This window comes from Manihot esculenta, chromosome 8, assembly GCF_001659605.2.
Source record: "Manihot esculenta cultivar AM560-2 chromosome 8, M.esculenta_v8, whole genome shotgun sequence".
NCBI lineage: Eukaryota > Viridiplantae > Streptophyta > Magnoliopsida > Malpighiales > Euphorbiaceae > Manihot > Manihot esculenta.
Window position 1 is genome coordinate 13,482,160 of NC_035168.2, and position 26,849 is coordinate 13,509,008.

The following is a 26,849-nucleotide window of genomic DNA, read 5'->3' on the forward strand; positions in this document are numbered from 1 at the left end:
GTGTGCTATAACTAACTCACATGGCTTCTTTTTTCAGCCCTATTACTCTTTTGCTTCAATCATGTTCACAAACATTTTATCTCGTGAATTTTCATGTGTTACGAATGTGGATTTTTTTTCTCACATGCGTTCATTTCTTCGCAGACAATTTGTTGTTCTAAGTGTTAAAGCGATACTTTGATTTTCTTTGCACAAGCCCTTATTATTGGTCCAAAAGGTAATGTGATATTTGCATCCATTCCACTCATGTGCTTGGCTCCCATATTCACATCACTACATATTTAATTCCATGTGCTTAATCTGACCAATTAATCCATGCAAATTTATTGTCGGGTTAATCGGTATGTGCCTCAATTTATATCTATCAATAATAGATTGGAGTAGGTCAGTTTGGAGGTAAAATTCCTCCAAACCGACTAATGAACTGCGCTATGGCCAATTGGGTCCAATGTTAAGTTAGGGGGTAGCAAGTGGATTTCTGAACCAGTATCTTGTAAGGTTAATTCTCCTTAAAGGGAATCTTTGGAGGATATAAATTATGTTAGACTATGACTTCAGAACCTTCTTCACCTGCTGTTTTATCAGTTGGCTTTAAGAGGATTAAATCTATTCTCATGGGAATGGTTCTGCAGGCGAAAGTTCTTGTTTGGCATCATCATCATTCTGGTCATTATTCTATTAGAGAGTGTTAACCGTGTGATATTGAATTTATTACAAGAGATGAAGCTGGCGCAGTGTCGTTTTCCTCTAGCGTGGGAATATGGAAGTGCATATGGAGTTTAAAAGCTCCTCCCAAAGTCCGCAACTTTATGTAGCATACTGCTCTTGACACTGTGCCAACGAAATATATTCTCCGGCTGCGCTTACCTAAGATGGAGGAATTCCTAAATTTCCGCTTTTAAGTGGGGAGCTTCAAATAAGTTTTGGTTTGAAGGGAAGATTGTTATGGTTGTTATTATCAACATTGGTGCAATTTTCCATAACGAAGTTGGTGATGTAATGGTCTTTGCTTCTAAATGTGTGGTGGGTTACTAGTTTCCAAATTTCGCTTAAGCTATGTCAGTTGGATTGAGGAAGGGCTTAACTGCAATTCTCAATTTATTGCTTTTGATGCTGATGCTTTATCTTCGAAATGAAATTTCTTTGGCATCAAAATTTAGAAAAATAAAAAATAAAATTTCAAAATAGAATCAATTTCTCTTCTTTTATATAAAACATCAACCACAATACCTCTGTTATAGGCACATAAAGGCAGTGGAATAATACACAATTTTTGTTTGTGATAAAATAAACAAAGAATTTCTAATTGCATATATCTAGGGAGTTGAGAATATAATGAGATTTGCGAGTTGAAAAATGCAAATATTTAGTATAGATTAATTCATGTTTGCACTATCTCAACCCTAGAACTCAAAATGAATGGTTGAGATTTTATTTCTAAGAGATCTGTAGCCTATAATTTACATATAAATTGCGACCTGCAATATGCTGAATTACTTATATATAGTTAAAACCAAAGCTTTCTGTAACCGAGTGGGGAGATTTATCTATTAAGGCGGAATCACTGCATAGCAACCATGCTGTTGGTTGAAGACGACTCTTGAACATATGCTCCATCTCCAAGCAGTACAAATGGTTAAATTGGCGGACAAGTAGTATAAACAATAATCTTACACCTCATGTCCGGTGTTGGCCTTGGCCTTTTCAATGGAATCCATGGCTTCTTCAAATGATTTCTACATGCAAAACCATGCATGAAAGATATTAAGAAACATATAATTATCCACAGATAAAGCATTGATACAACTCGTATACAGACACAATACCGGGGGTGCAATACCATGTCTAAGTGGAAATGAGCACTTTCATGCATTATATAACCATTAGTTTTGTTTTTATGCATATTTTTAAACATGCAAACCTGTGTAGCTAGACAAATTTTGTGTTTAGCATCCTCAAAGGTCAAAGTCCCCAAACTCCTATTCAATATTTTCTAGAAAGCAATTCCTTTGCCTATAATATTTACAGCAAAGGTTGAATATATTTACAGATACATCTAAAAGAAATTCCATTTAATTATTAAGTTCGATATTTTAGGTTCTTTTAATAAATTTTATTTCCCCTATTTAACATATTGTGTTTTATTTTCTTATTTGGATTTTGTTTATCTACAATTTTTTTTATTCGTATCAGTTAGCACCCGTTCTAACATTTGCCAAAAACGCTTTCATTAAGAGGACTAATTCTAACAGGTTAAAAAAAGAAAGTTATTCTGATGAGCCTCTTTAAATAATTAGGCAATCTATCTCATAAATCACCACTCTTCTCAAACGAAATTACTACTATTCATATCCATCATTCTGTATGTTACCTCATTTCTTCATAATTTAGTTCAAAAATTAAATGCAATGGGCTTGAAATTCCCACGCGCTATTTATTTTACATTTGATAAAAAATGCTTTTTCTAATTCTTAAAATGATATCAAGGAAATTAAATTGTACAAATCTGGAGATTCTAAGATGGCATGGATGCTTGTTCAATGATAACGCTTATGGAAATATAAGAATATGATTTCATCACGTGTCAAAACAGACACAACCGACTTACCCCAGAATTGTGAATTTTCCATAGTGCCTCCCTGCTTTTATCTATAATCACAATCCCCCCAATTAAAGCGCTGCACAAAAGAGGAATGTTTTTTTTCAAATACAAGAATTTAATAAAGAAGCAAAAATAAATCATGAACAATCCTTTCTAAATAATATCAAGATTCAAGAACTACAAGGAAAGAAAAAGCAACATAAAACTCTCGAAAGATCTAGTTGAATTTTTTGCCAAGACAGCCAAGAATGAAGAAAACTACATTCAGAGACAACCACAATAAAGGCAAAATAATAATTAATACTTTAGCACAATGATTTTATAAAGTTTGAACTTTCAATTTTATCCAATTATGTTATATCACATTTATCCCATAATTTATATTAGCTTGTTCAGGAGTATGAATCAAGCGAAGAGGCAGGTATTTTTGTTTAGCATGTTTATATGGTTAGCCAGGATAGAATATATATAACCTGAAGCTATACGAGCACCTGAGTGGAAGTTGCAATGAGACCAAAACTGTTTGTCCAAAAATGTACAGTTTTAGATGTCACAAAAAGCATATTGACTTTGAGACTAATTTTTAGCTATTTTGAAGTTTTATGATCAGAACATATAAAAATTACTTTAAAAATTTAAACTAATGCCCTTTGAACATTACATTAAAGTTGGTTTTTAACTCGATAACTATGCCAAACCAGGCATAATTTTTTACAAAAAACAGTTGAACTGAACTATTATGTTGCTTGCCTAGCCATTCAACTTCAGCTGCTTGGCTAGCCATTCAACTTCAGCCCAATATACATACCCCCAAATTTTAAAATGTCTTACACGCCAACCATCATGAATTAGAATTGCCTTCTGGAAATCATACCCATGCAGAGCTTGGAATTTAAATCAAACTGAATCAGAGCCATATCATCTATAATAACCCTGAAGCATAGTTAAAACAGCAGGGCAGATAAAAATAGTATTGGGAAAGAGAGTGAGTGAGTGAGTGAGAGATGGCCCAGAGAGCCCCGGGGGGTTTGTGGTGGTTTTGGGGGGGTTGTTTGCGAATGCAAACATCTTAAAAAGGAATCCGAGGGAAGGAAGATACTACTACACCGGAGATAAAATGTGACATTCATTTCTTTCTTTAAAAAAAAAAAAATTTTAAAAATATTTTCAAGCATTAATGTCCAGAAGAATGGGCTTCCATTTAATTTTATACTGGGATGGTACAATTGAAAATACAAAATATTTCAAAATTCTTCTCCTTAATTAGATTATGAACTTGGCTATTCTTTTTTTTTTTTTTGGCAATAGTTTATTACTGCAACTTACTCATGCAAAATATAATTTTATTAAAAATAATAGTACTGACACACACATATATATAAGAGAAAAGTACAAAAAAGTACTATGTTGTTTTATTTATTTTCACTTCAAGGTCTATGGTTCAATTTGTATCAAAATCGTATCTCGTGATATCGTATCGTTAGCAAACATAGACAATTTCTAGAAGTCGTCAGGAAATGCTTAAGTAGCAAGCAAAATATAATCATTAATTAAAAGAAAAAAATATAAAAAAGTATCATTTGGTTTCACTCATCTTCACTTTACGATCTATGGTTCAATTTGTGTCAAATTAGTACCTCGTAATATGATTTCTACATTAACATTCCTAACGACGTCTAGGAATTACCGTTGTTTTCTATCGGTGTGATATCATAAATACTATTTTAACACAAATTGAATTATATACCCTAAAGTGAAAAATTAATAAAACTACAATGTATTTTTTTGTATTTTACCCTATATATTATATATCAATTTTCCCTGAAAATACAATTCAAACTAGGTCAAGACAGGGCATGAAAAAGAAAACCAAGGGTGAGCTGTACCTTAGACATTGGGATATTAATGGCAAAAAGCTATCAAAATAGAACTTCTCATATCAAAACAACATTTATTCAATCAAATCAATTTTGAATATAGAAGGTACATCTTTATAACTTGTACATAAATAATCAAATAATTGGTATCACACCCTATTAAAATGTAAATTATTAATATTTTGCGTTCTCAAAATTCCCAAAAAAAAACGTGGCTTACCAAGTACAAAATTTATCTCCAGTCCTCTCCTCTAAAGGGTATAAGACTTGAATATTGAAGCTACATCTTTTGTAAGTTTATATAGAGAATCAAATAGAATATCAGTATAACACCTTAACATTTTACATAAAGCTCATGGACATGTCATTAAAGTCCCACTGTATCTTTCCCAACATCTTCAACCACCTAATGCACAATATCAAATCATAAGTCTCTAATGGCAACACATACACATCTGCTATGAATGAATGTCCCTGCATAGTCCATTTAAATTACTTGCACATAGATTCACACTTTATCTACTGCCCATTAGGAATTTCCACCCAAGTTCCTTTTATTTCAGTAACAGGCTGTTTAAGTTTGGCAATCAGTTTTTGGCTCATGAAGTTATGAGTGCTCCATGTATCTACCAAAATGTGCATCCTTTGCTTCCCCACATTACCTTCCAACAACATGGCTTGATCATCACCTTCACCCCACATAGCATTCATATTTCATGGACAATTTCCTCACAAGAATCTTACAGTCCACTTCCTCCTCAACCATGGTTTCCAATACCTCCTCATCAATAACTTCTTTGATCTGCAACACATACAATTTCTTTTTCTGACATTTATGAGTGGATGAATATTTCTCATCACACCAATAGCAAAGATTATTAGCCCTCTTCTCATCTATTTCTTTGCTAGTCAAGGTAGTAGGCATTTTGGAAGTGCTGGTAGTCGATTTGGGTATGTTTGGGGTAGGTAAAAGGCCTATTTGGTCTTTGGTGGTAGGACTATTTCTGTTATGGGTATTTTGGATATTAAGAGAGGTACTGTTTGTAAGTTTGGTCTGTTGGAATTGGGTTTAGTAAGCGTTTGTGGTAGGTAATTTGACTGGTGTTTTTGGTTTCTGCCGAATGGCTGCAACATGTAATTCCTGCAACCTAGCTAATGAATATGCCTCAGCTAACATGGTTGGTTTAAACATCCTAATAGCTATTTGTAATTCATCACTTAACCCAGAAAGGAAAAAACTCGATGCATTACCTTCAGGAATTCTTGCCTTAGGATACAGCTCATCAAATGCATCCAGCTATTCTTGGAGAGACCCAACTTGCCTCAGGTTTCCCAAATCTGCAATGGGGGCATCATAGGCTTGTGCTCCAAACCTTGCTGTCGAAGCCATCAAATATTCCTCCCAACTAAAATAAGCTTCACGCCCTTTCACTTGAACATAGCCCTGGTGCCATTGGATTGCTTTTCCTTCTAAATATAGAGTTGCAAGTTTCACTCTATTCTCAGCAGACACCCTTCCTACCTCAAAATAATACTCACATCTAAGCAACCATCCATCCACCACTTCTCCATTGAAACTAGGAAATTCCAATTTTGCATTATTTCCCCATGGACTGTTGTATAGTCCTTCAACATTCGAGGATGCGTTGGCCTCGTTACGACTGCTTACTAAGTCAGCTTGTTGTTTGCTGAGTTGAGCAATTAGGGATTTAAGTTCTGAAACCATATCCTAGAGCCTAGACTCCAACCTCGCCTCCTGCCTTTGTTCAGATTCAAAAACCAAATTAGGCAGCTCCTTTCGGAGATCATGTGACCTTGTACCTTCAGCCATTTCCAAGAATCGAATGCTCCGATACCAATTGATAAACTAAGACAAATTACAGAAGAAGGAAGGAAAGAGACAGATTGAGAGAAGTAGAAAGAATCAAGATAGAGTTTAGAGAGGCAATAGAGAGAGCTTTCTCTAGTATTTGGCAAAACTTGCTAAAAAAACAGATTACATTGTTAGTCCTATGGGAGCTAAATACAACTCATCGGTAACAGCCGTAACTAACTCTCTCAGGATACAATCCTCTCACACGCGTTTAGCGTTTCTCATGCACGTGACAAGCAGCTGCTCTTATTCTCCTTAAATGCACCGCATCACAGAAATGAAAGAATTAGAGAAGATTGAAGATTAAAGAGAGAAACAGAGGAAAGATGAGAAATAGACAGAATTTAAGGAGAAAATGAATAGAATCTTAATATTTCTTGTATTTTCAAGAAACTCAAGAAAGGAAGAATTCAAGAAAGAGAAAAAGAATGATAGGTAGAAGAGTAGAAGAAATTTGGATTCAACAAGAAGAAGAAGAAGAAACCTAAAATTTAAGGCCTTTGAATCTTAGGTTCTGATACCAATTATTAAGGATTGAATCCCTAACAAGTTAGAAAGAGAGGGAATGGAGAGAAATAGAAGAAAGGAGAGAGAAAGAAAGGGGAAAATCTATTATTGATAGATGTATGAGAAAGAGCAGTTGAGAAGAGAAACATAAATGACAGAAAGAATCAGAGAAGATTGAAGATTAAAAGAGAAACAAAGGAAATATAAGAAATACAACAGAATTTAAGGGGAAAATGAATAGAATCTTGATATTTCTTGGATTTCCAAGAAATTCAAGAAAGGAAGATATTCAAGAAAGAGAGAAGAAGAATTATAGGTAGAAGAGTAAAAGAAATTTGGATTTCAAGAAGAAGAAACCTAGAATTTAGGGCCGATGAAACCTAGAATTTAGGGCCTTTGAATCCTAGGCTCTGATACCAATTATTAAGAATTGAATCCCTAATAAGTCAGAAAGAGAGGAAAGGGAGAGAAATAGAAGAAAGGGGAAAAATGCAGAGTAGAGAGAATTACAAAGAGAGGGACACAAGAAGAAAGATCGATTAGTATTGATAATTCTTGGAATAGTTCCCCTTCAGTTACAACGGTTGTAATTTATACAGCTTTTAGATCTCTAAAATAACTGTTTCCGGCACTCCACCCTCTAACTAATTCTTAGCTAAGTTACTATCTTCTACTCTATCCATTTATTACAATTTCAACCCTCAATACCTTCTATTTATTTTTTATCACTTTTATTCTCCTTATCATAATAATATCCTCTACCAATTGTCCCAATAGGGCTCAACCAGAAACAAACAACTATCCACAAAGTCGACATTGCTGTTGTGAAAAATAACGCCACCAGGTGCAAAGCATATCCTCTCAAATAAGAAACTACCATGCATTTAGAAATTGTAGCTATAAAATGAACCAAAATATAAGAAGAGGGGACAAGATTTAGCTACAAAACTACCCATAGAGGATCAAGAACAAAAAAAAATTGAGTTCTTGCTAAAAGAAGGAAAAGAATACCTACTAACCATCACATTAGAATTTCAAAAGGAAATAACTCCTAATATCAGCTCATCTTCCAAAAAGAAAAAATAAAACAATAACAAGACGATGAATAAAGAAGGGGAAAAAAATACAGAGTCAAAGTTCATCATTGTAAGGAACCAATGAGCAATAATCATAAGTCATAAAATCTTAATGACTAATTAAGACTAATTCAACATCTGATTAAAATGAAGGGCCGAAGCCAGCAACAAAAAGTCACATCTAAAAAAAGTACATTTCTTAGTTTGGTTGCATAGTTTTTCCATTAGCCTCATAATACCCTGTTAGGGTCATGGAATCTAACAAAGCAATTGAGAAGAAAGGGAAATTGAGAGGAAAGGAATAAAGTTGAGAGGAAAATTAAAGAGAAAAGAGAAGATCTTTTCTGGAAATTAATGGAACGGAAATACAGGAATAATATCTTCTCCAGTTATAATGCTAATTCAGGAATCACCAATCAGCTACAGAAATCCTATTGGATAGAATAAGGACTTGTATAGCAGTTACAGCTATTTATCCAGCTGGTGTAACTAATTCCAGCTCATACAATCAGCCAACACACCAATTTAACAGCTAACTAGCAATAGCCTTCCTTCAGCCAACATACCATTTAACAGCTAACTGCTGCTGAATCTTCTGGAATGATCTTCCTTTTAACCTTCAGTTGACAATAACTCAACTATACCACTTTCTAGTCCCCAAGACAGAGCGAGTCTGGAAATTGAGCTACAATGAAGGCATCTTCAACAGGAAGGTCCTATGAATAATGAGACCTTGTAAGGATTGTTGGGTCCCTCTAGTGTCCACTCCTGTCTGCAGGAATGCCTCAGGAGCTACTACTACTACAACATCTTCCTTCATATTTGGTAAATCACTACTGGAATCAGTATCACATGATTGGCTTACTGCCTCCCTGTTAGCAGAACAGGACAAGATTCTACTGGCTGTGCCATCATTAAGCAACATTACTGTCCATTACATCTGGCTGACCGCAGGGCATTAGTACAGAAGAGAGGAGATTGGCATCCACTCCTTTCTTATGAATTAAGTGTTGGTAATCTTCACAAACCCTTATTCTTGTGATCACCAAAAAATCCCACTTTCCTTGCAATGTAGCTATGGTCCCTGCTCTCCTTGAATTGATCTTAGAAGCTTTGAAGTAAAAAAGAATGGAATGGAAGCTTTTCATCCAATCTACTCCTAGAATGATGTCAAAACTACTGACTCCATAACTTTAGATCAATACCGAACTGGTGAAATTACATTTTTCATGTTCACTCTTGCACAAATGCCTGCTACTAATCTTCCTGCCATCTGCGACTGTAATTGCAGTGGGGCATTTTGAATAAATGGCAATTTGAGTTCCTGTTTTACTCCCCTTTCCAAAAGAACGATTGGTACTACCACTGTCAATTAAGATGACTAATTGCCAGTTTTTTATGAACCCCAACAACATTTATTGTATCAACTTCTTGAATACCTTCAAGAGCATTAACTGAAGATTAACTTTATCACAATCACCCAATTCTTCCATTCAAATGTACACCTTCTGCTTCTTAGATCCATTATAACCCTTAAAGTATTTTTCACATTTCTAGATTTAACACCTTGGATCTTTTCCTAACCTCAAAAGTTCCTAATAATATTTTAGGTTGCACCTCTAGACACACCTTAGCAGTTCAGCTCTGCAGATAAGTAATATTTCTTGTGTATATTACAATAGATATTACAATATATTTATACATAAAAAAAAACATATCTAAAAAGGAAAGGGAATCCTTTTATGCAATTTTTAAGATTAAGCAACTAACAAATCTATCCATATTTACTTCCTGTATCAACATACCTACTTCCTATATCACTCTCCTCAAGTTGGAGCATAGATGTTAATCATGTCCAACTTGTTACATATATAGTCAACTCTAGTTCCATTTAGAGCTTTAGTAAATATATACCGTAATTGTTCTCCAGTTCTGATATGTCCTATTGAAATAAAACAAAATGACAGTTAATCTCGATATGTTTGGTCCTCTAATGAAATATTGAATTAGAGGCAATGCTGCTTAATTATCACACCATAACTTAACAGGCACCAAATTTGTGAATTTAACCTCTTCTAACAGTTGACACATACACAAGACTTTACATATGGCTTATACCATAGCTCGATATTCAGATTCAATACTAGAACGAGAAACAAGAAACCACATTTTGCTTCTTATTTCTCTATGAGACTAGGTTACATCTCACAAAAACACAATATCCAGTGTTGACCTCCTATCAACCTTTGAACCTACCCAATCAGCATCAGAAAAACATTCAATATCTGAGTGCTCATAGTTACCATAGAAAAGGCTACATCCTGGAGCCCCTTTTAAGTAGGCAAAGAATCTGCCTCAAAGCATTCCATTGAGCAACAGTAGAAGAAGACATAAATTGACTCACCACACTCAATGAATATGCAATATTAGGACGAGTCATCGTCAAATAATTCAGCTTGCCAATTAATCTTCTATACATTTCATAGTCTGCGAATAACTCACTGTCTTCTATAGTAAGTTAAAAGATTAGGAGTCATTGGTGCACTACAAAACTTCTGTTGGAATTTGATGATGGGTCCGATCCAAGTCTGCATGTGATAAAAGTGTTGGACCCTATAATAGGGTTTAATTGAGCTTGATGTGGTAGCCTTCTCCAAAATGCCCTTAGACCCTTAAGCAATTTGGATTTGGCTCATTTTACTTTATTAACTCTTCCTTTCTTCTTTCTTTTAGCGATGTGGGATTCTCACTTCTCCAACACTCCCCCTCAAGTCCAACTGGCCTAGCCCATTTGTCACTTGGCTTCATTTTATCATCCTGGGCTTGTGTTCTTTTCTTAGTCTCAGAGGCCTCAGGTTCTCATTTTTGCCTTGGCTTGTACTCTTCTTGAACCTCAAAGGCCACAAGCTGTCTTCAATATTTTTAACTTATGGGTCTAGCATGTAATTGCTAACCCAACTCACTAGGAAATTTCTTAGACTTTGGATCTTCGTTGGCTGTTAGGCCATTTGAGCTCTGATACCACTGTTGGAATTTAATGATGGGTCCGGTCCAAGTCTGCATATGGTGAGAGTGTTAGGCCCCATAGTAGGGCTTAATTGAGCATGATGTGGTAGTTTCTCCAAAATGCCTTTAGGCCCTTAGGCAATTTGGATTTGGCTCATTTTACTTTATTAACTCTTCCTTTCTTCTTTCTTTTACTAATGTGGGATTCTCACTTCTCCAACACTTAGCACCCAATTTTCCCGTTTCCGTTAACAAATCAAGAACATATTTTCTTTGAAATAAAAAAATGTCTTTCTTACACTGCATAACTTCAATGCCCAAAAAATATTTCAAGGAGCCCAAATCCTTTGTATAAAACTGTACTTTTAGAAATTCTTTTGGAGATGTAATGCCAGCAATATCACTTCCTATGATAATAATATCATCCACATACACTACAAGCAGAATTTCTATAAAACATCGAGTAATCACACTTACTCATCTGCATACCAAACTGTTGGACCACCTCATTAAACCTGCCAAATCATGCTTGAGGACTCTGTTTCAAGCCATAGAGAGATTTTCGAAGTCTACAAACCCTGCCTAACTCCCCCTGAGCAACAAAGTCAGGTGGTTGCTCAATATAAACTTCCTCCTGAAGGTCACCATAAAGAAAAATATTTTTAATATTCAATTGACGCAAAGGCCAACCATATGTAGCTGCCAAGGAAATGAACAATCGAATAGATGTGAGTTTGGCAACTGGAGAGAGAAGTATCATAATAGTCAACTCCATAAGCTTGAGCATAACCTTTGGCCACTAAACGAGCCTTGAAGCGAGCAACAGATCCATCAGGATTTACTTTCACTACAAACACCCACTTACACCCAATAGCCCGCTTTCCTAGAGACAATGGCACCAACTCCCAAGTACCATTAGTGTCTAGGGCCATTATTTCCTCTTCCATCGCAATATGCCAACAAGGACTAAAGCCTCACAAACAATTTGGGGACTGACATAGAATCTACAGTAATGGCAAAATAACAAAAAGAAGAAGATAATTGATCATAAGAAAGAAAAGACGAAATAGGATGAGTGCAAGTATGTCTACCTTTGCGAAGCGCAATAAGGCAGATCCAAGTCAAATGGTGACGGATCGGTGGGAGCAGGGTCCATCGACAAAGAAGCTGGCAGCGAAGCATAGTCAAAGTCCTATAGGCATTTGGAATAAACATGAAAAATAGGAAGGTGATCTGGCACATGAGCGAAAGGTGCAGGAAGATTTTGAGGGTCAGACAAAGAACGAACAGTGTATACCAAGAGGTCATCTTCTTTCCCCTATGTCACATAAACAGATATGGTGGAAAGAACGGGGTGGACTCAAAAAATATTACATCAGCAGATACAAAATACTGACTAAGATCAGGAGAAAAATAACAATACCCTTTTTAAAGCCGAGAGTAGTAAAAAAGGACACATTTGAGTGATTTGGGATCTAATTTAGTAACCTGTGGACGAATATCACGAACAAAATAAGTACGCCTAAAGATATTTGGTTTCATAGGAAACAGAGATTTAGTGGGAAATAAAATATTACAAGAGATATCACCATGAAGAATGGAGAATGGCATGCGATTGATAAAAAATCAAGCAATGGACACAACGTCAGCCCAAGAACATTTAGAGACTTTCATTTGGAATAAGAGAGCTTTAGCTACTCCAAATAGATGTCGATTTTTTCATTCGGCAACCCCATTCTATTAAGGAGTGTCAACATGAAGAATCCTTTTTGTGACAAATAAGATTGAAATTCCCCATAAAAATATTTTTTAGCATTATCACTTTGCAATATTCGAATAGAAATATTGAATTGAGTTTAGATTGTAGCATAGAAAGCACAAAAAATAGAGAATAGTTATGAATGACACTTCATTAAAAATAACCAAATAGTCCAAGAGAAATCATCAACAAAAATAACAAAGTACTTAAATCTAGATTTAAACACAATAGGACAACAACTCCAAACATCTGAATATACTAACTCAAAGAGGGACGAAGCTCGTTTATTGACTCGAGACACTATAGGTAAACGATAATGTTTGGCAAATTAACACGACTCACAATCTAAAACAGATAAAGATTGAAACTGTGGACATAACTTCTTTAAAACAAAGAGAAAATAATGCCCCAACCGACAGTGAACATCAAAAGGAGTTAAACTCATGGAACATGTAAGAGATCTAGGAATTTTCTTAAAGACCCTCTAACTCACGTCCTTTACCAATAATCTGCTTCATTGAAAGATCCTGAAACACATAACAATGAAAAAAGAATGAGACACAACAATTTAGTGCACGAGTGAGTTTACTAACAGAGAGCAAATTAAAGAAAAACTTAGGAATGGCATAACACAAAGGATACGAAAAGAGAAGGTATTAAGTTGACATATCCAAAATCCATGATAGAAAATTTAGAGCCATCAGCAAGAGTAACATAAGAAGACAATGTATGAGACTTAAGATTGGACAAAAGGGCAGAATTACCTCACATATGATCGGTAGCACCAGAATCAATAATCCATTTTGAGAATGAAGACACAAGGCATACAGCAGAGTTACCTAACTCAGCAATTGCAGTGATAGGAGAATTAGAGGATTTCAGAGATGTCTAGTATTGAGTGAATTGTGCATACTCATCTGCAAATATCAAAATATGCCCTGATCAGGAGAAGCCTCAACTGCCATGTGTGCCATTTGTGAGCGCTAATTCTTATTTTGAAGTTTCATGCATGTATTCTTAGTGTGTCCAGGTTCACGGCAATAATAACAAATGATACCACTAGAGTTAGAAGTAGGAACTGCTTCCCCAGGATGCTGAGATCCTCTACTACCATTAAAACCTCTTCTATTTCCACCTCTGTTATTCTGTCTGCCACTGTCATTGTGTCTAACAAGGATATTAGTGGTGTGTGAAGGAACTAGAGAGGAAGATTTTATACGCAACACCCTAGTGAAAGCATCATATAACAATGACATTTCAGAATCAGAAAGAATATGAGATTTAGCCGTCTCAAACTCTAGAGGGAGACCTGCAAGGAAGCTCATAACAACCATTTGCTCTCCTTGAACGTGTTGAGTTTTCACATCTGTGCTAAAAGGTATCAAGACATTGTTAAGTTCCTTATAAAGTCTTTTAAAATCCATAAAATTTGAGGTTAGAGTTCTATCCTGTTTTTCAGTCCGATAAAAAGCCTTACATACCTCATAAATATGAGAAATATTCCCTTTGCCAGAGTATAAAAAACTCTAAATAATCCATTAATTCTTTAACAAATTCACAGTGATCAATAAAACTGATTACCTCACTATGAATGAAATTTCGAATCTGCAAAAATAATCGAGCATCATCCCTCATCCAATCTTTCCTAGTGTCGTCAGTTAGAGGATCCTTCATAAGGTGATCGTCAATTCCAATACTTCGTAGATAAACACGAATAGTCCTACTCTAATCTAGAAAATTAGATCCATTTAATTTGTGTTCCATGATTTTTAGTCATCACAGAAATCACATAAGCTACGGTATTTTTAATTTCAGCCATGGAAATAATGTATCCAAATCAGTGGCAACGAAAGGCACTGGAAAAAAAAAAGGATGTGAATAGTATCAAGAGTGATAAGTATCCAAAATGCAATCCGACCTAAAAACACCTCTACAAAACACCCAAATGGCAAACTGACCGTAGAACTGAAGAGAGGACCTCAAAATGACACCAGCGATGGTGACCGGATCACAGGTGGACAAGTGACGCACCTCCGCATAGGACGGCATCAGAAACTAGTTGCGACGCATGAGAGTCACTCGCCGGTTGAAAAGTTGTCAGCTCTTCAGGACTGTATCGCCGGCTCTTCGGCGTCCTTCGTGGGTGGGGTAAGAGACAAACGTCACCCTATAGGGGTGACCTAAAAGAATAGGACAAATGGAGTCCTAAATCTCCAAATAGAATAGAGGGAAAAAATAAAATTCAAATCTTTTATCTACAAGGCTTTGATACCATGTAGAGAAGTAATATTTCTTGTGTATATTACAATAGAGATGACAACATATTTATATATAGAAAACCTATCTAAGAAGGAAGGGGAGTCCGTTTATGCAATTTCTAAGATTAAGCAACTAACAAATCTATCCATATTTACTTCCTATGTCAACATATCTACTTCCTATAACAAGCTTCAAACTAGATCCAAGATTACTTGCTAGCTCATGTCTTCTAGCCCCTACTACCTCTTACCCTAGCTTCATCTTCCTCCACACATATCCCCTTGAGCTTATTACTCATCAGATGAGTTATGAATGATTGCAAAATCATGCAATATAGCATCCTTACTGTCCTTAGCAGATTGTTTAATTTCTGCTCTCAGATCTTGCAGCACTCTCTTAAACCATTGTCACATTTCTTAGACTTCGCCTAGAGAACTCTCGGTACAACCTCCAGCTCAGCCAACTTCACAGCATCAGGACTTATGACCATTGATCTAATTATACTTCCAGCTCCAAACAACTAGGAAAGTGACCTCACCCACTCATTCCATGTTCTGATACTAATTGTTAAGGCTACAGAACCCTGACAGAAGAATTGTGAAGAAAGGGAGGGAAATTGAGAAGGGACTATTGACAGGAAATTAGAAAGAAAAGTGGAGATCTATAATTCCAGAATGTAGAAATATAATATTTGTTTGTTGTATTTCACAATAGAGATTACAACCTATTTATACACGAGAGACGGTATCTAAATAGGAAAGAAACTCAAATATATGATTATACAATCCTAAGATTAAGTAACTGATCCATCTATCAATATTTACTTCCTATATTAACATATTTACTTTCTATAACTTATAACACTCCCCCTCAAGTTGGAACATAAATGTTAATCATGCCCAACTTGTTACATATATAATCAATTAATCAATTTCAGCCATAAGAACAACCAACCCAAAACAATCAAAATAAACAAAGGATCAGAAGAACAGAACCCGTGAACAGTAACTCATGAACAGTAACCGATTAACAGTATAGTTCCCGTGAACAATACCCAATGAACAGTGCCCGATATCTCCAAATGTTACCCTTTATGGGTAACCCAAATGCACAGAACCCTAAATCTCTAAATGTTACTCTTATGAGTAATCCCGATGAACAGAGCCCTAAGTTTCCAAATGTTACTCTTTATGGATAACCCAAATGAACAGAGTTCTAAGTCTCCAAATGTTATCCTTTATGGGTAACTCCGATGAACAAAGCTCTAAGTCTCCAAATGTTACCATTTATGGATAACCCAAATGAACATAGCCCTAAATCTCCAAATGTTACCCTTTATGGGTAACCCCGATGAACAGAGCCCTAAGTTTCCAAATGTTACCCTTTATGGGTAATCCCGATGAACAGAGCCCTAAGTCTCCAAATGTTATCCTTTATGGGTAACCCAAATGAATAAAGCCCTAAGTCTCCAAATATTATCCTGGGTAACCCAAAATGAACAGAGCCCTAAGTCTCTAAATGTTACCTTTATGGATAACCCAAATGAACAGAGTCCCAGGTTTCTAAATGTTACCCTTTATGGGTAACTCGAATGAACAGAGCCCTAAGTCTCCAAATGTTACCCTTTATGGGTAACCTAAAATGAACATAGCGCTAAGTCTCCAAATGTTACCCTTTATGAATAACCCAAAATCACGTTTTACCTATTTCAGCCGCTACTGAAGACATTGGGATAATTTTAATAATATTGGTCTTACTGTTAAAAACCATTTCAACCAAAATTCTATACTCCTTTACCTTCAAACGAATTAAAGGAAGATAACCCAACACTCAAACGGCAAACGAATCACAGATCTGACAAGTGGGTTGCAAGGCAACTAAATGCCTCCACCCAACATCCAAACGGCAAACGAACCACAGATCTGATAAGCGGGTTGTAAGGTGTTATAGATTATAGGAAGTAAATATATTAATATAGAAAGTAAATATTGATAGATGGGTTAGTTGCTTAATCTCAGGGATTGTATAATCATGGACTTGATTTTCCTTCCTGTTTAGATACCGTCTTTTATATATAAATAGGATGTAATCTTTATTATGAAATACAACAACAAACAAAATATTATATTTCTACATGGTATCAAAGCCTTCTCGTAGAGATTTATTTTTTTTCTCTCTCGTCAAGTCTTAAATTTTTGGAGACTCAGGACTCCTGTTCTTTTGTGTTATCCATCTAGAATAATATTTGTCTCTCACCGTTCACCTAAAGAGGATGCCAAAGTCGCCTTGCAGCTCCCTTGTTAGATTTGATGCTCGTTTGGGTGTTGGGTGGAGGTTTTTTTTGATACTATTTATTTGGATTGCCCATAAAGAGTAACATTTGGAGACTTAGGGATATGTTTATTTGGGTTACCCATAAAAGGGTAACATTTGGAGACTTAGGCTTTGTTCATTTGGGTTATCCATAAAAGGGTAACATTTGGAGACTTAGGGCTCTATTTATTTGGGTTACTCATAAAGGGTAACATTTGGAGACCTAAGGCTCTGTTCATTTGGGTTACTCATAAAGGGTAACATTTGGAGACTTAGGGCTCTGTTTATTTGGGTTACATATAATAGGTAACATTTAGAGACTTAGGGCTCTGTTCACGAGTACTCATAAAGGGTAACATTTAGAGACCTAGGGCTCTGTTCATTTGGGTTACTCATAAAGGGTAACATTCGGAGACTTAGGGCTTTGTTCATTTGGGTTACTCATAAAGGGTAACATTTGGAGACTTAGGGCTTTGTTCATTTGGATTACTCATAAAGGGTAACATTTGAAGACCTCTCTGTTCATTTGGCTTACTCATAAATGGCTCTGTTCATTTGGGTTACTCATAAAAGGGTAACATTTGAAAACTTAGGGCTCTGTTCATTTGGGTTACTTATAAAGGGTAACATTTGGAGACTTAGGGCTCTATTCATTTGGGTTATCCATAAAGGGTAACATTTGAAGACTTAGGGCTCTGTTCATCAGGTATTGTTCACGGGAATTATTCATCGGGTACTGTTCATCGGGTACTGTGCAAGAGTCACGAGTACTGTTCATCGAGTATTGTTCACGAATTCGAAATTCTATTCACAGTAAGGTGATTAGTCTTATTAATCATTCTGAATTTATTAAAGAATTAATGGAGTATTTGGAATTTATATATTCTGGCAAAGGGAATATTTCTCGTATTTATGATGTGTGCAAGGCGTTTTACCAAGTTGAGAAAATATGGTCTTTTGTTCTAGTGCTGAACCTGAATGTCGAGTCATGGCAAAAACCGTTTGTGAAGTTTTGTGGGTACGTCAATTATTGGAAGAAGTTGGGTTCACAAATTCAATGTCTGCTTAGTTGTATGGGACGAGTTGATTATATATGTAACAAGTTGGGCATGATTAACATTTATGCTCCAACTTGAGAGGGAGCGTTATAGATTATAGGAAGTAAATATATTAATATAGAAAGTAAATATTGATAGATGGGTTCGTTGCTTAATCTTAGGGATTGTATAATCATAGACTTGATTTTCCTTTCTGTTTAGATACTGTCTTATTTTACAGTTTATATTCATTATTTGGACACAGTGACAGATAAAGATGTGGTATAGTAAATAGGTTGTAATCTTTATTATGAAATACAACAACAAACAAAATATTATATTTCTACATAAGGCAACTTCGGCGTCCTCTCTAGGTGGACGATGAGAGACAAATATTACCCTAGATAGGTAACACAAAAAAATAGGAGCCCTAAGTCTCCAAAAATTTCAAAACTTGACGAGAGAGATAAAAATTAAATCTCTACGAGAATAGCTCTGATACCATGTAGAAATATAATATTTGTTTATTGTATTTCACAATAGAGATTACAACCTATTTATACATGAGAGACGGTATCTAAATAGGAAAGAAAATCAAATATATGATTATACAATCCTAAGATTAAGTAACTGATCCATCTATCAATATTTACTTCCTATATTAACATATTTACTTTCTATAACTTATAACACAGAAAATTCTAGAATGGAATTACAGAAAGAATATCTTCTCCCTTTGTTGTACTATTGTGCTATTTCAGTTACTGCCAACAGCTACTAAGATCATATTGGATAGCTAAAGATTTCTATAGCAGTTATAACTATATCTCCAGCTGGTGTAACTAGTTCCACTTCATACAATCAACTAACAAACTATTTAACTGTTGTTGTTGCTGTTGCTGAAGCTTCTGGAACAATCTTCCTTCTGACCTTCCTCCTCTTATACATGACAAACCCTCCCTATAGTGTAAGAAGAACCAGTCCTCTTCAGGCATGGTAGTGATTAGGCAATCAAGGAAACATTTATTTTCAAGCATCTTTTGAGTGGAAGCATTGGTGGAAGAGGAATTCTATAATAATAGACTATACTGTAATAGAATAAGAGGAGAGTGAAGAATCAATCTATGTGTATTTTCTCTGAAAAAGTTAATATTTATATACAAGATATTATTAGGGTCCTTAGAAATGGATCGAGTTATGGGCTTATTGCTGTAATTTTCTGGAGATGTAATTTTCTTTTTGCACCTATGGTTGCAATGGAACATACTCCTTAGAGAGAACCTGAAGAATTGAAGTACTCAAAAGCTTTGGAAATTTTTCTCATAATTTTTTTAATGAGTTGCTGCAATTAAATACAAGTGGGAGATATAACAATCTCCTAAAAACAGGGAACAATTAAACAACATGGAGGATCACCTCCTATCACTGAGAAAAAGCAAAAACTAACTTGCACTATCCACATTATGGATTAACTACCAAAAACATGGCTTAACCACTAAGAATATGACTCGAACATGACTCTTGAAAATAGGACAGCAATTAACAACTTAAGAAAATGACAACTTAAACCGGGCAATAAAACTGAAATCTGGGTCTGCTAACATTACTCCCCTCTTCCACTATGCGCTTGTCCTCAAGCACAAACTTATGAAATTTCTAAGAAGAATTCATCAAGTAGCTGGTCCATTGCAATATCTCTCGAGTCATCATCTACTAGGTCCAACCAGAATAGTTTCTTGCACTAGTGTCCTCAAGCAAAAGGTTCAACATTTAAAACAAAGTCCTTCCCATCGTCGTTCCTCCATCTCATCACGGTTCAAGTGCTTAATCATTCGGGTACCTTATGCTTATGTTGTTTGTTGAAATGAACGATTGGTTGAAGGATTTGCTGCATATATGGACCAATTTTTTGGTTCATAGAGTCTTGACATGCTCATGACTATGATTAGGTTTATTGGTTGGTGAAATTCCACCTCCATGGCTTAATCTGGCAGAACCGCTAAGAACGTGACTCTTGAAAATAGGACAGCAATTAACAACTTAAGAAAATGACAATTGAAACCTGGTAGCAACACTAAACCTAGGTCAGCTAACAAATATCCTATAATCATGTATTCTAATTATGGTTATGCTAAGAATAATATTTACATTATTACATAGTTGACTTACTATACTATAACAAAATTCTAATAAAAACTAAAGAATAGTTCCAAAGCAAATCCCAAGCACGACCACGCAAAACACATGTGATAAAATTAACTAGCAAAACGTCACCAAATGGGGCAATGCTCCCATACAAAAGTGACAAAATAATAAATGATAGAAGTCCCTTAAAGAGGAGACTGAAATGCTAAAGGTCACTGGAACCGGCGCCTGGAGAAAGGGCGAAGAGAGACAAATGGCGCGTGTGACCATCAATGGTCACCAGGACAAAAGGGCAAGCCCATTTGTGGTTTGGCTGTCACCTAGGGAGGGCGGTGAGACAAATCAGCCACCCTAGGTTGGTGACCTTCTCTATGGAAATATGTTTAAAGGGTAGAAGAGAACAAATTTCAAACTTGATTACAAAATATCAACCTTACTCTAATACCATGTTCCCAGGAGAGTGAAGAGTGAATTTTTGTGTTTTTCCTTTGAAAAAGGTCACAACATTTATATTTAAGATATTCAATAATCATATATTCTAACTAGAAAAGTATCCTATGATTATGCTAGGAATAATATTCTCGTTATTACATAGTTGACGTACTATAACACATACTATGTAAACAAAAGTGGAGTGATCTATTTTTAACTCCTATCTTCCCATTCCTAGAGATAGGTAACAATGCCCCACTGTGTTTCCATTTAGGGCATAGCCAAATTCTCAAAACAAATGCTAATAGTGAGTTCCCATAAATAAAATTAATTTAAATATGCTAACCTAGTGAAAACAAATTCGGTCATATTGAAACAAGTACCCATAATTGTTTCAAACAGAATTGCAACAAATTTGGTGGCAGAACTTAATCTATGTTTGTCCTGAAAATGGAATGACAAAATACATGTGAACCTTCCATAATTTTAATCAAGGCATTTTCTTGATGCTCACATATGGTGCCTGTGCAGCATCAGCGAGACATATATATATATATATTCCCTAAATTTAGCATTAAATAATTCAAAATAAAAATCATGAACACATCAAATCAGTTCAAATAATGGTTTTGAATGCGTAACTAAACATCTTAAACCGTGGGGAAAAGCAACTTCTAACTGAATTCCCTAAATTACACATGAAATTACAATATTACTCAATGAAAAATCAAAAAGTACAGATCCAACGTTGTAAACCAGCATTGAACTTGTAGGGAGGAGAAAAGCAATGTTAATCCTAAACCAAACAACTGGACAATTTCATCATTTGCTGACAGTGCACTTGGAACTGCTAAAGGACAAAAACACTGCACTACTCAAATCACATTAGCTCAATCCTCTGCCTCAACTGTTTAATAAGAATAATTTTAGTTCCAAATATTTAACAGCCTAAAAAAGGTAATTTAGCACAATTTCACATGCCCAAACTCTTAACTATTCAATAATTCAGAATTGACAGTACTTCATTTTAAAACTCACAGTTCTAACTTGATCGACCCATAAAGAAAGGAAAACAAACAGTAAAAAACTAAATCATACCCGGCAAAGGCAAGATTGAGAAGAAAGGCGCGAGTGGTTAAGAAGCGAAGCGCAACATCGAACTGGGAGACAAAACTACTATCGGCTTTTCTGCTCTGACTCCGATAAGAACGATAATTATAGTCATTGCTATAGCCGCAGCCATAACCATAACGATGAGCTTGTCTATGATTATCATAACCGGAGGAGGAGGAGCGAATGTTGTAATCGACACGTTTCCGGTCATCCGAAAGGATTTGATAGGCCTCGGAGAGGTGTTTGAAACAAAGGGTAGCGTTATCTCTGACTGATTTAGAAGATTGGGAATGCTTGTCAGGGTGATATTTGAGAGCCAATCTCTTGTAGGCTTCTTTGATTTCCTCTTTGGTTGCATTCTTGTCCAACTCCAATATCTTGTAGTAATCCATCGTCCTGGTCTCCTCAAGAAATCTTCGACCTTTTGATCAAAGGAATCGAGAGCCGAATCCTGGTTTGCTTTGGTTTATGGACTCAAGTGGAAGTCGTGGCACTTTTGTCTTCCACTCCTTTAACCGTCGAGCTATTTTTGGCTCGGCTAAATTTACCTGGGGCAATGTCAAAAACGTCAATTTGTTTTTTTATTTGTTATTAATATTAATAAATAAATAAATAAATAATCCCATCCATTTTATTTGTCATATATATTAATATATTAAAAAATATAATTTTTTATTTTTTAAAATAAAATAAAATTATAATAATTAATTTATATATTTTTATATTCTAAAAAATAACAATAATTTAAAAATAAATAAAAATAAAAGAATTATAAAATAAAAAGAATATATGACTTATGAGTATTTAAAAGCGTGAATTATCTACTATCGAATAATATGATCTTATTTGAATTTATTTAAATAAAGGCAATTTACTAAAAATAAATTTTAATATTTTTGAATGACATTGAATAATTTGTGGATAAAATTGACTTTTTTATTATTTTTTGCTATTTAATTTATCACCCACATAAAAATTAATATCTTTTTCTAAGAGATTCTTAAGTTGTAAAATTTTGAAAAGAATTATTATCTAGTTTCTTAATTGTTAGAAAATTAATTAAAATATTTCTTATTATCTATAAATAATAGAATTTAGTTCTTTTGTTAAATTAACTTAACAGAAACCATTAATTAATATCAAAAAGTAAAAAATACCCCTATCAAAGCCTAAGTCCCTGAAATTCCACTGACTAGTATTTAACGCATCAAAGACCTATGGTCCGTTGCCACTGTCACAAGTAGTTCAGCATCCCCGAGAGTGGTACATTATTGTCAATAAGCGGTCCCTTAATATCCCATATAAATCAAATTCATATCAATAAATTAAAAATTAAAATTTTAATATTTATAAAAATTAAATCAAATTAATTTTAATTAAAAATTAAATTGAATTAAATTGTTTCAATTCGATCTGATTCGATTTGATCAATTTTAATTTTTAATATATTTTTTACACTTTATTTTTAATATTTTAAAATTTAATTAAAATATTTTAATTTTAATATAATTTAATTTCTCTATATTATTAAAAATAATATATTATTATCACTAATCAGTTCAATTTAATTAATTTTTTTTATCAAAATTGAATCGAATCGAATTTTTAAATTAATTCAATTTGATCAAATTTTTTAATTTAAACCAAATACTGATGACCCGCCGGTAATCGTCTAACGTTAATCTATCGGTAAATTGCTATTCGTTTCTTGTTTTATAATGCATGAAGTGCATATTACTGCCATTGGGATCATTACACAATTGTTTTGTCGTTGAAAGTGTTGAGGAAGTCAAATTTTTAATATATACTCAATACATATGTCGATATGATAATATTATTTAAATTTTTGTTTGAATATGTGCTTTGATGTTTTTAAGATTGGCTGATATATTGCTCATAAAACATGTAGGATTTTACATAATGGCTTATGCTAAATGGTATACCTTTGTGCCAAATTATACAAGGGAAGAGGGAACCATTAGGTATGCGTATGAGGGTTTCGTATATAGCATTGCTTAGTGATGTGTACAAGCTTTTAATAATTCAAGTTTATTTTGTTTCTATTAAGGCTGGAAATGGATTGATTACAAAAAATAATATTGATTTGTTATTGATACTTGAATTGTATTTATAGGCCTCTTATAACCTTTACTGTTACACTATTGGTTGTTGCAATTAGTGTTCAGACACCCTCATATCAAAATATAGTTAACAATGAAAATAAGAATTTAGGTGGGGTAGAGGAGACAAAGATGTAGATTGCCTTCTATAAGAGGTGCAACTAGGGGTGAGCATTCGGTCGGTGTAGTTTAAAATCAAACCGAATCGAATAAATTAAAAATCGAAATTTTAGTATTTATAAAAATCAAATCGAATTGATTTTGGTCAGAAATCAAATCGAATCGAACCTGTCTGATTCGATTCGATTCGGTTTGGTTTGATCGGTTTCAAATTTTAATAAATTTTTTATTTTTTACACTTTATTTTTAATATTTTAAAATTTAATTAAAATATTTTAATTTTAATATGATCTAATTTCTCTATATTATTGAAAATAGCATACTATTATCACTAATCGGGTCAATTCAGTTTTTTTAATTTTTTCTGATCAAAACCGAATCGAACTGAAATAACTGAAATTTTTTTTCTGGTCGCCCCTAAGTGCAACTAGTGGTAGGAGAATTAGAGGAGAAACTGATATTGAGAATTCAAGTACGAAAGTAGGTTCTTATAGTAGTGTGAATACTTTTGTTGGTATTGGTATAGATGTTGTTAATACCCCTATAGGTATTGGTATAGGTATAGATGACATTAATATACCTTTAGGTCATGGTATAAACGATGTTAATGCACATATAATGTTGGATTTTAATCGGATTAAACGTAATAGAAAGTATAGAAAAATAAAGTTTTTTTTCTAACATGGATAACGTTTGAATGAATAAAGCAATAAAAGTGGAGAAAATAAATATCTTTTATTTTCTTTACAGCAAAATATGAGATCGTTTGTTTCGGCTGTATTGTTGTAAACCACAAGTTATCTAAGTGTATGGTCTCTAACGATATCCACACAGAATAACAATCAAAAAACATTAAAACAATTCTAAAGGTTGAAAATGAGAAAAGGTTTTGAGTGCTAGCTCTCTACCTTTTCTGTGAATTTTGGAGGCTCTCAAAAGTATGACAATTGGCTCTCATAAGAGACTCTTTTATACTAAAACCCTAAAGTTTTAGTATAATAATATTTATTTATTTAACTAATTAAATAAATAAATTATAACTATAGCCCAGAACTTTAATAAACAAGCTATATAAATCTTAGATAATTTTAATTAAGTGCCTACTTAATTAATTATGTAACGACCCGAAAATCCGGACCGCTACCGGCGCTAGGATCCAGATCGGCATAAGGCCGCCGGGACCCGTAGCAAGCCTACTATGCATCCTGTACAGCTGGTATAATCCCAAACATGATCCAACATTTTCTTAAAACATTTAAAAACTTTACCTTTAACCAGTTTGACCTGTGTACACACTATGACTGAACTCATAGAACCCCTAGGGTCAGCATACCCTACGCCAAACTCGGTCCATCACATGTAACAGTATAAAATAAAACTCATGTACAAAGGGATTATCCAAACTCGGGCCAAGCACAATACTATAACTCTGAACAAATTAGGTCAAATTCGTAATTATTTCAAATTATAATTTTAAGCTAATGTCATAAAACTTATATGCAATTCAGTTCTACTTGATTTAACTTTTCGTTTTATTTTCTCATACTACTATTTATGTCTGTGACTTATTAGATTCTAAATATATTGACAACAAATATAATGAACTAATTAATTAATTTGAAGATTAAAAGTATTATCTAGCAATATGTCAAGACTATCCAAATATTTGGAATGTTAATAGCGGTTTGACTTTACCTTTCGGTGCATATTTCTCAGTATAATTAATATCATTTCATCACTAATATTTCGATTTAACAATTAATGCATGTAATGTGTAACATATTAGTTTTCATATATTAGTCATTGCCCTGCTGAATGAAATTTCAAATCTGATTTGCTAAATCCATTCCACCTTGCGTAAGGATTTCATGATTAATACTAACAGAGAATAAATAGAACATTCCCTAAGAAACTTATGATGATGAATCATATCTCAATCATATAAATACCTTTATATAGTTTCTATTATATCTAATTTATCATCGTTTATTACTCATGAATTAAGTAATGTATAAAATAAATCAAAATATAGAAGTCCCTATATAAGATGATTTATTGATTTCAAGTCAAATGATCACTTACACAATCATCACTTATACTGGTTATTTTTTAAGCAGGAATCGTCCACTTTCAAAGAAATTTCGATAGTGATAATGTCATCGGAGAACGTCATGGATTGAATAGATTGGTATTCAATCAATTCACTTGCTTTTACACTTTTTTTTGATGGAGTAGAATTGGAGAGAAAAGAAAAGAGAAAAAAAATTTTAATTTTTTTTTTATATTATCTTGTTTGGATAATAATTATAAGGGAGAAAAGAGGAGATAAGAAATTGCATTTCTTAATCCTTTAAAATGAATCTAAAATATTTCTCCCCGAATTAGTAGGAAATGGAGGGAAATGGAGAACTTAAGGTTCTTTGTGTGGAAATTCTTTAACGTCCATTAGTTTAAAAACTCTTTTTTTAAGATTACAAGGGTATATTTATTGTTACTCTTTTTTTGAAAAAAATAGAAATTATATTTCTTTTTGTCTTTTTAAAATCTATCTAAACCATGAGGAGGAAATCAAATTTATTTTCTTTTCTGATAGATATCGAATCCGTCAAT

The 26,849-nt window shown here is 34.1% G+C and overlaps 1 protein-coding gene and 1 long non-coding RNA gene across 2 annotated transcripts; both read right to left on the reverse strand.

The window, feature by feature from the left end:
• Positions 1-1,349: 1,349 nt before the first annotated feature.
• LOC110621807 (chaperone protein dnaJ 72) lies at positions 1,350-22,501 on the reverse strand. Its single transcript, XM_021766114.2, has 3 exons — positions 21,985-22,501; positions 2,609-2,678; positions 1,350-1,736 (listed from the first exon to the last, which is right to left on the reverse strand). Exons 1-3 carry the CDS (start codon positions 22,389-22,391, stop codon positions 1,671-1,673), a joined length of 543 nt encoding a protein of 180 aa, XP_021621806.1. The 5' UTR covers positions 22,392-22,501; the 3' UTR covers positions 1,350-1,670.
• LOC122724354 lies at positions 3,889-13,617 on the reverse strand. The gene is made up of 2 exons (XR_006351673.1): positions 13,465-13,617; positions 3,889-13,227 (listed from the first exon to the last, which is right to left on the reverse strand). It is a non-coding gene; the product is annotated as an uncharacterized LOC122724354 (long non-coding RNA).
• Positions 22,502-26,849: the final 4,348 nt, after the last annotated feature.

Excerpts from the sequence above, each read along its gene's own strand:
- LOC110621807 (XM_021766114.2), bottom strand. The coding sequence starts at position 22,391 with ATGGATTACTACAAGATATTGGAGTTGGACAAGAATGCAACCAAAGAG. Across the intron at positions 2,679-21,984 it reads CTCAATCTTGCCTTTGCCGG|CGCTTTAATTGGGGGGATTG; the intron begins GTATGATTTAGT and ends TCTTTTGTGCAG. Across the intron at positions 1,737-2,608 it reads GGAAAATTCACAATTCTGGG|AAATCATTTGAAGAAGCCAT; the intron begins GTAAGTCGGTTG and ends TTTTGCATGTAG.